We start from the raw sequence: 14,371 nt of genomic DNA on the forward strand, positions 1-14,371 counted from the left end.
TTCAAATAAGGGAAGTATTCGTTCTCGATCGATTGTGATTATTTCTAGCTCAATAGGTATTTTATAACATTCACGAATAAGGCCAATATGGTTTCGTTCCAACCTGCTCATTCTCAAATCCACACAACAGTTCCAACTCTGAAGTACCACGGAGTATTATTCATATATCACATACTTTCAAGCAAATATTTTACATTGATAGATTCTATATTTTTGATTATTTCCGAGTTGAGCATCAATCATGTATTTTGAGAAATAACAATATTTCAAGACATAATAAACTCTATTATTCACTAGAACTGGAAATTTATGATCTGATTCTACATTTCCATCAACAAAAGTCGATTGTGAACCGAAAAAATATTGTTTACTTAAAGTGGTAACTAGATGTTAAAAAAAGATGGATAAAGAGTTGTTTGAAAGATAGAAAGATGTTCATCTCATCTTGAAACTTTCAATAAAATCGAAAAATTTGTACAAATCCTGTCTGGGCACTTCGGCATCTTGCCAATGCTGTATCATTCATCTTTTAGAATGGTATGATCCAAAGAAAGTTGATATCGTGAGGTTTCCTCTTGAGGAGCAATTTCATAAAGCAAATTAAGGGCAATTACAACTTGACAACTTGTGTCACAACTCTAACACTCATTTGAAATGATACCAAGCGTTACTCGGTTCACTAGTGAGCATGATGTCAGTGATTGTCAAGCTTTGTATTGTTTGCAAGTGTTGACTGACCTTCTGTGTGGAGTCGGGGAAGAAGTTGATTCCTTTGGGCACGAGCAGAGCCATGCGGGAAGCGGTGATGACGCGGACCGCGTGCAGGAAGGTGTGCCAAGACTGCTCCTCCTCAGACTGACGCCAGCCGTACGGCCAGCCCAGGATCACTGTGTTCGGCTTCATGCCTCCCAGTCCGGTCGTTTGAATCCTTCAAAACACATCACTATTTTCAAATTCAACAAAATCAATAGCCTATTGGAAGATTTTTCAGGAATTGCACTTAACCAAATTCTGAAATATTATTGCTGTATAATCATCAATCAATCAATAAATTCCATAAAATCAATAATATTGAGGTACTTGAGACAGTACTTTAATTGGATGAGCAAATATCATGATGGTAGTAAAACTGTATTTTCGAGAAAAAAATATATCCCTTAGACCCTCCAATGAAAAATTACTCTGATTTGTGTAACAAGCAACTTTGTTATTATATATGACTGAACTTTGCATTCTGCTCTTATCAATCCAAAATTCATTTTTTGTTTCAGTTTATAAACAACATTTTAATTATTAATGTGTTTGTATTTGCTATTGTATTATAATTTTAGTCTTACTAGCATTATTTTTACTTTCACTTCTCTGTAGGATTTTATTCACTTAATTAAGGTTCTACAATATTGACAGTGACTCAGTCGAATTTTTAGGATTGTTTTGTGTAATATATAAGTTATTTATATTTTTCTCTCTTTGTATTTTTATTTTTGAAAAAGTTTTGTTTTAATAGGCTCAAGTTTAGAAATAATTGTCTTATCAAATAAATGGATGAACGAAATAAATGAATAATAATTATTTTAACAATGATTGATGAACCCCACTCTAACAATAATAGCTTCAACCTTATTTATGTTAAGATTGAGTAATTGATGATTGTTCTCCAGGGAGAGTTTCGAGATTGATATATATTGGGTAGGCAATTCACAGAGTTTGTTACTTTTGAAAAATGAATTAAGTTTTTGTAGAGTTTTAAATATTAAATGAAGTCGCATACCTATTCTCATATGTTAATAATTATATGTAATTTCTATATGTTAGTAATTAGAAGTCCAAATGTAATTTTCTCTATTGAAGAATTGTATTGTAACGAAATGTATGATAATATACATGGGTAAAGTTTGCTTTGATTTAACTTACCGGCTTTCAACTGAGAAGTAAAAGTGAACATCTTGCGGTATTTTGGCACAAGTTCCGAAGTAAGCTTAGCGAGCAGAAGTATCTGAGGCCTCCAGTTCTTGGTATGCGGTTCGGCCTCCTCGAGTCGCAGAAGGCTGTAGCGAGCAGCTGACAATGCCAGACCTCGGATTCCATCTCCCCATTCTTTCTCAGCTCTGAATAACACATAATATTACACTTAATAATTTGTGTTATGAGTACAGACATTCTCAATATAATAAAATATGTAATTGATTTTCTATCCTCTTATAACATAATTATGTTATAAAATTATGTTATGTTGAAATCAGTAGTTATAATAACTACTGACTGTGATTTTTTGGTGATTGACAAGCTTATCATCTACAAGGTTTCAATCGCGAGTAAAATTGAAAAATTTTCTACCATTGTAGAAGTAGTGCGAGTTTTTATCATTACCAACAAAATTATAGCCTATACTCATTATAAACATTATTCATTATTGAGCAATGAAAAATTAGATACACTTATTGTAGAATTATGATTACCACAATAGTAACAGCATTGGAATACGGACACAGTAAAAAGCTACCTATCCGATATAACTAACTTAGCTAGAGTGTCTCAAGTTTGGCCAATTGTCACTGCTCTGGTCGTGGGTCGGAGGACGGTACACTATCATTATGAAATGATATTCATTGTTGCTACCTTTTAATTCAAGCACAAGGCTTCATGAGTGAAAGAGAAGAATCACAGATTACCTACCACCCGATAGCGAAGATGTTTCGTAAATTAACAGTGGGAGATAAATCCTGCATCACAGTTTCCTTTTGCTCTGGGCCACCCTAATGACATCAACTTCTCTAAAACTGTGCCAGAGAGATTTCAGGGATTAAAATATAAGATTATTGTATCCAAAGTGTTAGTTGAACACCTAATCATTAAAAGTTGAGAATGATATTATTGTATGTATAAATAAATAAATAATACCAAGCAAAAAATAATCACTTTGTCATTTCAACAGAGATAATTGAGCCAACAACTCAACAGAGATGGAGTGGAGTCTCAAGTTTCCACGTCAAAGTGAAATTCAGCACGTACTTGAATGAATATTTCTGAACACATGTTCTAAATTTAGTGGTGTTTTTAAGAGAGTCCGAACTAAGTGAAGCTTCGTTTTTGTATCTACTATACTTGAAATTTTGAGCCGATACTTTTTGTTTTGCTTCTGAGGATTCACTCACAGTTAGAATCGGCTAATAAGAGTACATATATGTTACATATTCAAGCTTCAAAATGGAAACTCCTCTTTTACTTACGTATAGGAATGAAATTAAGATGTTTCAAGTAGTTATAAATTGTTATGCATATTTTTTGTATTAAGTCATCTGTAATTATTTTTGTGAACTGTATGACGATTGTCAATGCTATTTTGTAATAATCAATGACATGACGTATTAATAAGAGAAAAATGAATAAAATAAATGGAATGAATAAGATGAATGCTAATGTTGTCGCTCACCCTCTGTACTCGATGTACTTGTAGATCAATCCAGCCATACCCATAGCGACCAAAGCATAATACCAACTTGACATGAACATCACCGCAATGCAAAGTGCCAGTCCAATGAATGACAAAGACCTGAAAAGAAAGAAAAAATGAATTTGCAAAGTAAAACACTACAACAAATGTCCTATATTTTTGTAGTAAGATGTCTAATCAATTAGATTACTTGATTCGACTCAATTGTTTGACTAATCGACGATTCATCATGCTGAGCTTATCTATTGAATATAAATATATAAGGATTCCCCAAGCTAGATTAACACCCCGTTGCACAAAAGTATGTTGACTTCTAATTCCGATTAAATGCCAAGAGAGCCAATCAAAGAAGCTTTCTCAGAAAAATCATCTCTGATTGGTTCTTGTGAAATTTAATAGTGATTAAAATTCAACAGGCTTTTGTGCAACCGAGCCATAGTGTTGTTTTCCATTACAGGAAGTCCCCTAGTTATTCAAATTTTCATTATTTATATGTGAATTGCATTTGTTTGAATTTTTATGTTTGATTTTTTTTTTAATTTTTATGTAGTATAATATCATACTCTAATAGAAAAAGTGTTTGGATTTGAAGAATAAGTAATTAATAAAGGAAAAGTTTCATAGTACCCTTTTTTCAAGACTTTTTATATAAAACAGAACAAATAGTTTCGGCTTTCATTATTATATGTTTGAATTTTTTAAATTTTCATGCAGTATAATATCATACTCTAAAAGAAAAAGTATTTGTTTTTGAAGAATAAGTAACTAATAAAGTAAAAGTTTCATAGTACCCTTTTTTCAAGACTTTTTATATAAAACACAACAAATAGTTTTGGCTTTCAAACCATTTTTGAAAGAATAAAGTTTGTTCAAGTCATGAATTTTGCAACATACAATTTTGTATGTATAATCTGTGACATATTAAATTTATTTGAAAGTACAAATAAGTGAAGAATAGCAGTAAGACAACATATTCATATTATATAAAATCATTAACAATTTTATATGATGATTAATTATCTTACAATTCCTTAACAGATATTAACCATTTTGTAAAATTGATAGTAACAAAATCAATCGAAATCTAGAATATGATAACAGAACAGTGACATTTATCAAAGTTGAATTAGAGCCTTTATCTTTAAGCTCCAAACTCTTCATTTGACATAATACTAATTTGACAAAAATCTTCAAAGTTGAATTAACCTAAAATCACTTTACTTATATGGGCTATTTTATTCAAATTAATAAAAACAATATAAAAACTTGAAGTACCCTTTTATTGAAAAATTGAGAATATTTTAAGTACTAACGACTTTTAATGACCAATGGTCGAAACTAGTCGTTAAACGTATTCTAAAGTTTTTAATAAAAGGGTACTTCAAGTTTTTATTAATTTGAATTAACCTGTATTCCAACATTCTAAAAGTATTTTACTTATGAACAGTTTGACTTGATTGGATGTGCACATACCAATGGTAGTACTTGAAGCGAGGCCGCCAGTTGGGCGTGCGCAGGAGGGTCTGGAGCGCGCAGGCGAGGTTGACGAAGCCGTAGCACATGAGGAAGAACATGGAGAGGAGAGGCGCCAGGTAGTCGACGTTGCCAAGCAGGATGCCGCACTGGCAGATGGTGATGGTCAGCAGAAGGGCTCGTGTCGGCTCGCCGCGGCTCGAAGACACTGCGAACGGCGCCAGGAACGGGATTATGCCGTCCTTCGCTATCGCCTGAACACAAATTCTAGAGTCTAAGCTTCTATAATAACACTTGAAAGATAAAAAATAAATCGCTCACATATATTATCTTTTCTATGCAGAGTGACTAACGAGGGACTGTCAGGTTTGTAAAATGAACCCTGAAGATACAGGGTGAGTCATATTGAAATTTCCGGTTTTGGAAGGGCGTTGCACAAAGAAGGGAAGGAGCATAAGGGTGAACTATCCATTTGAATGTCAATTTTTCAAAGAAAATGGAGGTTGTGACTAATTTGTGTACGTTTGGGAAACTAAACAGGGACTAATATGTGAATTTCAGGTTCAGGGAATCAACCCTCAAAATACTATTGATCTGAAGGTCTATATGTTGATTATTCCATTAATATAAATTTAAGATGTGACTGATGTTTGACCGTACAGGAGAGTAACGTTTGACTGTCATGTTCAGCAAATCAACACTCAAAAAACTATTCATATTAGAAGTATAAAGGTTCATTCATTCAGATATAATGAGAATCATACCGTAAACTGTTCATCTATAAATTGGATTAAGAATAAAATATCAAACATTAAAATTCTGAATACTCTCCAAGTTAAATGAGCCAAGAATGTGTCTAATACCCAGAGGAACCCGAAGTATCAAATGCATTAGAATAAGAACGAAATTGAAGTTACCATTACAGAAATACATAGCACATTAAGGTGCAAACAGACTTGAGCCCTACACACACAGACATTTCACTTTTCATCAGCTGATGCTAAGCTGATTGTATATGAATCTTACTGTTCTGTACAAATACAGGATATAATAAGCATAGAATCAGATGATTAAAAGTGAAATGCGCCTGTTCGTTGCACATACGTCTTTACGCGAGATATCTGTATATGTAGTATCTGTATCTGTATATGAAGTCGGCTACTGTTGTTCCCATCTTCAAAAAAGGAAATAAACTCAGTAAAGAAAACTACAGACCCATCTCATTATTACCAGTCATGTCAAAACTATTTGAAAAAATTATAAAAACTAGATTACTTTCATTCCTCAATAGCTGCAACTTTTTTCGGCCTGCCAGTTCGGTTTCAGGGAAAATCTTTGTACAGAAATTGCCTTACAGCATCTTTTGGAATATGTCTATTCAGGATTAAACAGTGGCTGTAGTGGCAAAACAGCGGGAATCTTCCTGGATATTAGTAAAGCATTCGATACAGTTAATCATAGTCTGCTGTTCCGCAAGCTGGAGAGTGCTGGTGTAAGGGGAATTCCACTAGATTGGTTTAAGTCCTTCCTACAGGGTAGGAAACAGTATGTAAGGATCAGAAACGTTGCAAGTGAAGTATTACTTATAACTTGTGGTGTGCCGCAAGGTTCGGTTCTTGGCCCTATTCTCTTCTTAATTTTTGTAAATGATTTGTATAATGGTGAATTGAATGGACGGATAACTGCTTTTGCGGACGACACTGCTCTTTCATATAAAAGTAATAACCTTCAAGATTTACATCAGAAAATGCAGTCTGACTTGAACAAAATATCTCTATGGTTTACATGTAACAAACTTAAAATTAATGTAGCCAAAACTAATTATATGATGTTCAGTCTCTCTGGAAGTGCTGACTTGCCTGCTCCACTGCGCTTTCACTCTCCGGTTTGTTCCTATTCTAGCTGTGACTGTCCCAGTATCAGTCCAGTAAAGACTATCAAATATTTGGGTCTTTCACTGGATGAAAATCTGAATTGGAGGCAACAAATTGAAACTCTAAAGAAGTCTTTAAGGTTCTATTTGATGATTTTCCATCGCATTAAATATTTGTGCGATTTTAATGTAATGAAGGAACTTTATTTTTCATTTGTACATTCCAAAATTGAATATGGAATCACATGTTGGGGAAGCTCCTATTACGCTAACCAGGATCCAATTATTAAACTTCAAAAAGCTTTTATAAGATTGATAACGGGCAGTAGGTTTGATGATCATACATTTCCACTGTTCTGTCATCTTAGAATTTTGCCTGTTAGGTTCCTATATGTATTCAAGGTTTTGTCATTGTTCTTCAATATAAGTGGAAATAGAGGTGTGACAATTGATTACTGTCAGCCTGTTACCGCACTTCGACAGACCAGGCGGACTGCGGCTTCCCAAGTCAGATGTCCTAAACCCAATTGCACTCTTTTTCGTAAAACGTTCATTTTCCTGGCACCTAGATTTTATAATGCTTTGCCGCTTGAGGTCAAGAATGCCATTGCTGCATGTAATTGTGGAAATAAGATTAAGAGATTAATTAAAATTTGGCTTTTGTCACTCACTCCCGAAGCTCTAGAGTTTTTGTTCATAATTATTGTTTAATCCGTCTATTTTTCTTTCCATTCTGTTATCTTGCTTTTCTTTTATTTTTTCTCCTCTTTATTTTTTTTTGTATTTTCCTGCTCTTCTTACCGTTTTTTTTTGCAACATAAATCAATAAATTAATCTTTTCACACAATTTGAATCTCTATTTTTAATGATTTTCTTTTGCTTTCTCTAATTAGCATCATCTCTTTAATAATTAAATACTTATATCCTATTATTGAAAAATTAAGAATATTTTAAGTACTAACGACTTTTAATGACCAATGGTCGAAACTAGTCGTTAAAATATTCTAAAGTTTTTAATAAAAGGGTACTTCAAGTTTTTATTAATTTGAATTAACCTGTATTCCAACATTCTAAAAGTATTTTACTTATGAACAGTTTGACTTGATTGGATGTGCACATACCAATGGTAGTACTTGAAGCGAGGCCGCCAGTTGGGCGTGCGCAGGAGGGTCTGGAGCGCGCAGGCGAGGTTGACGAAGCCGTAGCACATGAGGAAGAACATGGAGAGGAGAGGCGCCAGGTAGTCGACGTTGCCAAGCAGGATGCCGCACTGGCAGATGGTGATGGTCAACAGAAGGGCTCGTGTCGGCTCGCCGCGGCTCGAAGACACTGCGAACGGCGCCAGGAACGGGATTATGCCGTCCTTCGCTATCGCCTGAACACAAATTCTAGAGTCTAAGCTTCTATAATAACACTTGAAAGATAAAAAATAAATCGCTCACATATATTATCTTTTCTATGCAGAGTGACTAACGAGGGACTGTCAGGTTTGTAAAATGAACCCTGAAGATACAGGGTGAGTCATATTGAAATTTCCGGTTTTGGAAGGGCGTTGTACAAAGAAGGGAAGGAGCATAAGGGTGAACTATTCATTTGAATGTCAATTTTTCAAAGAAAATGGAGGTTGTGACTAATTTGTTTACGTTTAGAAAACTAAACAGGGACTAATATGTGAATTCCAGGTTCAGGGAATCAACCCTCAAAATACTATTGATCTGAAGGATATGTTGATTATTCCATTAATATAAATTTAAGATGTGACTGATGTTTGACCGTACAGGAGACTAACGTTTGACTGTCATGTTCAGCAAATCAACACTCAAAAAACTATTCATATTAGAAGTATAAAGGTTCATTCATTCAGATATAATGAGAATCATACCGTAAACTGTTCATCTATAAATTGGATTAAGAATAAAATATCAAACATTAAAATTCTGAATGCTCTCCAAGTTAAATGAGCCAAGAATGTGTCTTAATACCCAGAGGAACCCGAAGTATCAAATGCATTAGAATAAGAACGAAATTAAAGTTACCATTACAGAAATACATAGCACATTAAGGTGCAAACAGACTTGAGCCCTACACACACGGACATTTCACTTTTCATCAGCTGATGCTAAGCTGATTGTATATGAATCTTACTGTTCTGTACAAATACAGGATATAATAAGCATAGAATCAGATGATTAAAAGTGAAATGCGCCTGTTCGTTGCACATACGTCTTTACGCGAGATATCTGTATATGTACTGAATTGTGGTAAAGGCGATTTGTGGTGAGATTAATTAAAACTTGAATAAAAGACTTGAAATGATCATAGCCACTGATTTATTGAAATAGTGAGTAACTAGTTTCTGTTGTTAGAATCACTCTGGTAACATCAGCAACCTGGTAGTCTTATATTTACTCGAAAAAACTGAAATTCGCAGAAATTTATGTTCACTAAAACTGCTGATAGCTCATATTTCTTGTTATTTCAATGAATCGGTATTTTTAACATTTCATTGAATAAGATACGATTTTTGTATTGTTACCTGTAGGAGACGAGGAGCTCCAGTGAGACTCTGCAGACCAGCTCCAAGGGTGGAGAGGAAGGAGCCGATCAAGATGACCCACTCATTGGGCCAAGCTATGTTCGCCACCACAAGTCTCCCGCCAATACTTTGACCAAACCTGAAAATACACACAATCAATAATATTGAGTGATACTGTTATGAATGAATAAAACAATTTGAAGGGAAATTGTATTTTTTAAAACAAGGTTTGCAGCCTTGGAATCGGTTCTTGCATTCCCTCGTTAAATATTAGTGAACTTGTAAGACCTCACATCTCATTCTCATTTCATCTAACAGCTTATAAATGCTGAATGGTGGTTTGATTCCAATTAGTAAATATTCATGATTTTTCATTTTAGAGAAAGCAGCTCAGATGAAACAAAAAAGCAATACCAGAGATTGAAAAAATATGAAGACTGAAAATAGGGTTTAATGGTGATTCTTTACACCTGATGAAATGTCTAGACTGTAACCTACAAGGTTTTCAAAAAGAGGCGAGAAGTAAAGATCTAAGAAAATTAATAGGATGCTTGGAAAGGTTTTGTATGGATTGGAATTTGTTCAGAAAGTATATGCGAGAGAAGAATAAACTTACTTGTCCCTGAGAAGAAGATTATCAACTGTTCCTGCGAAGAGGAGAACAGCTGACAAATAGACAGTTGAAGTTGTCAGAATGGCACAAATTGTTCCAATGGGTATAGACTTTTGCGCATCAGCCAAATCTCCGGATCTGTTGGAGCCAGCCATAATACCTGAACAATAAAAGCATTTTCATATAGAGAAGTTACTGAATGGATTTTAAAAAGCAAGTTTTTGAAATAGTAAGTGATGCGAATATGTTCTATTCTGCCAAAGAGGATATGAATGGAATATTTCTAAATTTGTTTGGTTCTACCATAGAGCAAATATCGCATAAAAATATATCCTAGGGCGTTAATGTTCCGAATTCCACTGTTAACTCAAGCCAATAGTCCTATTAGTTCTTAATCACGAAGCTACGTGACGCTGGTAGTCTCTGGTACTGTGCGTTCTTACACTCTCACCCGGCCAAAACAGTAATAATAGAAGGTAGTTGAAAGTACTACTGAGTTCACAAAAAATCGGATTGAAATTTGGAACATAAACCACCTATACCGGTACCATGCTATCTTCTCATGCTATCTTTTCTGTATGGTTCTACTTACACATTGGATTAAAACTTCAATTAAAAATTGACAGATCATTATAATTAATGAAAGTGAATAATGTTCATGTTCAAAAATATGAAGCTTATTTTAGAAAGTTGCTCTTGATTATAAATATATCACTATATTATATATAAAGATCCATTTTTTGAACTATTTTTATCGACACTACAGTCTAATTTATCAGTCGACATTACAGTCTATTTATATTAAGTCATTGAAAATAGTTCAAAAAACGGATTATTACTTACAGTTTGTCATTGATAGTAAAATAGATGAGTATATATATAAAGAATTGGTATTATTGTTGAATAGTTTGCCTGTTGCGAGAAGGGGCGTTTTGTGAATTTTAAACCGTGATATTTTTTACTTCTTTTCATAATAAAACTGGATATTTCCTGAATCTCTTATCAAATACTGCAACAATATTTCAGCTCATTATATACTTTAGGACTTAAGTAGAAGCTTACCAGTGACAGAAGGAAAGAATATTCCAATGAGCAGGGTGAAAGAGGTAGTTATGTCAGCCATCACTTGGTTGTAAGTTGGGCGGTCCAACCTGTTAATTTCCTCGGCATCAAGTGACTTGGCAATGTACTGCCCATCCTCAAGAAAGCTGTCACCAAGATTAGCTGCAACCATCAACAAATAATGAGAGAGTTATAAAATAAATCATAGGAATTTTACCAATGTTTGAATTAATCAGCTTGAGAAAAAAGGGAATGAAAGCATAGGAGATAATTAGGATTTGAAGAATTGGAAAATTGAATTTCAATAAACTTTATAATTGGGATAATACAAAATAATATTATTAGTGTATTATTATATAAGTACGAAAAAATTTGAACTTACTCAAGAATACTCCACTAGCCAAGCCTTTGATTCCATTTTCAATAGATACATTATTGGCAAGAAAGTATGGATCGCAAGACTTTGTCGAGTTTCCTGGGCAGAAAAGGTTGTACAGTTCGCCTCCCACAGTTTTATTGCACTGATCAATGTGGATGTCTTTCAGTAATCGATTTCCAAGTACACACATCCTGAAATAAAAAATTATTTATTGGAAAAAACTTTCGCATATCAGACTCCAAACTAAATTTCCTTTCTAATATTATTGAATTATGATTTTTATATGATTCAGTTACGAATTTTAAATTTTCTTCGATAAGAATATAAAGATTCATATTATTTTTATGTCTCATCCTTGTTCTACACAATTGACCTTTTATTCTATTTATCGATACAAGGATGAGGTACATTGAGTTGACTACTAATTCGATATTTTAAACATCTAGAGACCTAAAATGGGTAGATTACCTACTACCATAGCCACCTCCAATACAAGGCCCCGGCCTACGATATTGCAACGTCGCAGCGTAGGCCTAGAATCTAATACATGATTGGTGAAAAAGATCAGCTGGTATTTTTTAAAATCTTTTTCACCAATCATGTATTAGGTTCTAGGCCTACACTGCGACGTTGTAATATCGTAGGCCGGGGCCTTGTATTAGAGGTGGCTATGCTACTACCTATCCAACAGGATTCACGATTTTAGAACCAACATTTCTGTCTAAAATGAAAGAAAACTCTTTCGACATCCAACAATCCTTCATAACTATCCGAAGTTATATTCTCACCATCATCAGATAATTTTACATTAGTGTAAACCAGAAAACGAAATAAATTTGTATTGTATTAAATGTGAAAATGGTAATAGCACACAATAGAGGTAACCAAACTATATAATTAATTCGATTTTTTAGACTGATCTTCCTGGTTATATGAATGAAACCTACTTTAATTGAAAAAATAGCTTGATTCCATTAATTTGCACAAGGGTATAGTTATTTTTTTCAATTATCTCAAGATGAAGTTGAAGGATTCATAGCAATACAAGTCTTTTGAAGACATGAAATCAATCTCTGTAATTGAATTTTCTTCTCATACAATATACAGCAAAGCTGTTTGATATCACATTCAATTAGCCCATAAATACAATGAAGATCCAATATCAGCCACAATAGCTTGAATCAGTCATAGATTTGTGAATCTATGAATGAGTTGGATTACTGCCGTTATTTGAATCCTAGGAGGGCAAAGTTGAGGCGCAGCCGGCCCACTCTTACACTTAGATAAATAAGCAAAGAGAAAGTGGTTACTTGAGCTTGTCGTTTCCATTGAAGTTGACGAAGATGCCGACATAGACAGCGACGATGGATAGTATGACGCAGGCGAGGGCGACCGACGCGAACTTGTTGACGAACTTCACTCCGACGAACACGATCGTTCCCATCACCATCAGCAGCCCAGTGCCGTACACCCGAAAATTGTTGTACATGATGTTCGCGTCTTTCGTAAAATCGCCAAATATCGATAAGCTTGGTGACATGTACGTCTGCAACAGATACAGTTCAAGTTTAGAAAAGTGAACAACCAAGATGAATACTTTCGGTAAAAGGTTTCTGAAGGAATTTTTATTGAAAAAGTTGTTCCTTTTTTCAACTCCTCTAAATGGAACAAACTATTAATCTAGTAGATAGAACAAAATTAACAATATCCGAATTAGAATAACTTATAATAGAAATACATAGGAATTCATCTCACATCATTGATCCAGACTGCAGACATTGAATTTCTGATATAGAACACCTTTTCAACTCAATAATTCAGCATTACAGAATTTTCAGAGAAGTACCACAGGTACAATATCCAGTATGTAAGTTTCCAGTGATCCAATCTCTTTGATCCAATTTTCAATGTTTTAGTTGAAATAGTTCTTATTGAGACTTATGCCTGACTTAATAAGAGAAAGTTTTAGTTGAAATAGTTCTTATCGAGACTTATGCCTGACTTAATAAGAGAAAAAATAACAATCTTCAATGAAAAATGAATATAATTGTTTTAGAGAATGTGAAAGTAATAGTGCAAACTAAAACTTCTCTAGGGTGGAATCTTTCTTAGAGTAGTTTGAGACATGTGCTTGGAAAAGGGTTCACGAATGCTTCGGTGGCCAAGATTAGATATCTATAGTGAGGTCCAAGTTATAATGGCAGTGGAAAAAGATTAGAGAACAACGTTGCCGATCCTCTGTGCCTTCTATAGACGGTAGCTGATACAGGTTTATTGATGTAATATTAACTGTTCATTCTCGTTTAAAATAATCAATTATATTCCATTAAGCAAGAAATTATATTTTTCAACAATTGAATAATGAATTTTCATAATTAAGATATCATTATAAATATCTACATATTACACTATTTTTATATATTTATACTTTATGTAACAATCATATGTTTTGATGTTTACATGAATTTGAGGATTTGAGTGAAATTTTCAATATTTATTGCAGTTGTGAAGGAAGATTTTTGTTTGGATTCGTATTTGAGAATTAATCAATCTGATAAGTTCAAAATTGTGATAGATACATTTTTTGGGCTCAAAATTGTGTGCGAATTGAGTTATCATTCAAGTTACGCAACATAATCTTTGGACTGTGTGTATTCCAAATTAAGGTTTAAAGCCGTTTTGGGCAAAAATGCATGTTGTTTTTACCTGGATTGTATTTGCATTTGAATACATGAATAAATTAATAAATAAATGAATAATATTTTGTTATTAATTCGACATTGTTGAAAGACGATCTGGCAACAGAGCAAATCGAGAAAGAGATATCGCTATCCGCTTTGTTGAATGATAGACAAGTATAGCAATACCATTGCTAATCAAACACTGCCATTATAACGTAGAGCTCACGACGTGTAGTGACGGACATTATGTTCCCTCTTAGCATCACGACGGACATTATGTTCCCTCTTAGCATCACGAAC

At 33.9% G+C, this 14,371-nt stretch overlaps 1 protein-coding gene across 1 annotated transcript in view; it reads right to left on the minus strand.

Moving 5' to 3' along the window:
* Nucleotides 1-14,371, minus strand: part of LOC111046993 (solute carrier family 12 member 4) — a 494,114-nt gene that overhangs the window by 32,077 nt on the left and 447,666 nt on the right. The window contains exons 6-14 of the mRNA XM_039420090.1: nt 12,701-12,936; nt 11,394-11,581; nt 11,012-11,173; nt 9,953-10,109; nt 9,337-9,475; nt 7,922-8,175; nt 3,434-3,553; nt 1,911-2,108; nt 739-928 (exon numbers count right to left, since the gene is read on the minus strand). Of these exons, the coding sequence (XP_039276024.1) occupies nt 739-928; nt 1,911-2,108; nt 3,434-3,553; nt 7,922-8,175; nt 9,337-9,475; nt 9,953-10,109; nt 11,012-11,173; nt 11,394-11,581; nt 12,701-12,936 (1,644 nt within the window). The remainder of the gene's footprint in view (nt 1-738; nt 929-1,910; nt 2,109-3,433; nt 3,554-7,921; nt 8,176-9,336; nt 9,476-9,952; nt 10,110-11,011; nt 11,174-11,393; nt 11,582-12,700; nt 12,937-14,371) is intronic.

The sequence above is a fragment of the Nilaparvata lugens genome, chromosome 2, assembly GCF_014356525.2.
Source record: "Nilaparvata lugens isolate BPH chromosome 2, ASM1435652v1, whole genome shotgun sequence".
Classification (NCBI taxonomy): Eukaryota; Metazoa; Arthropoda; class Insecta; order Hemiptera; family Delphacidae; genus Nilaparvata; species Nilaparvata lugens.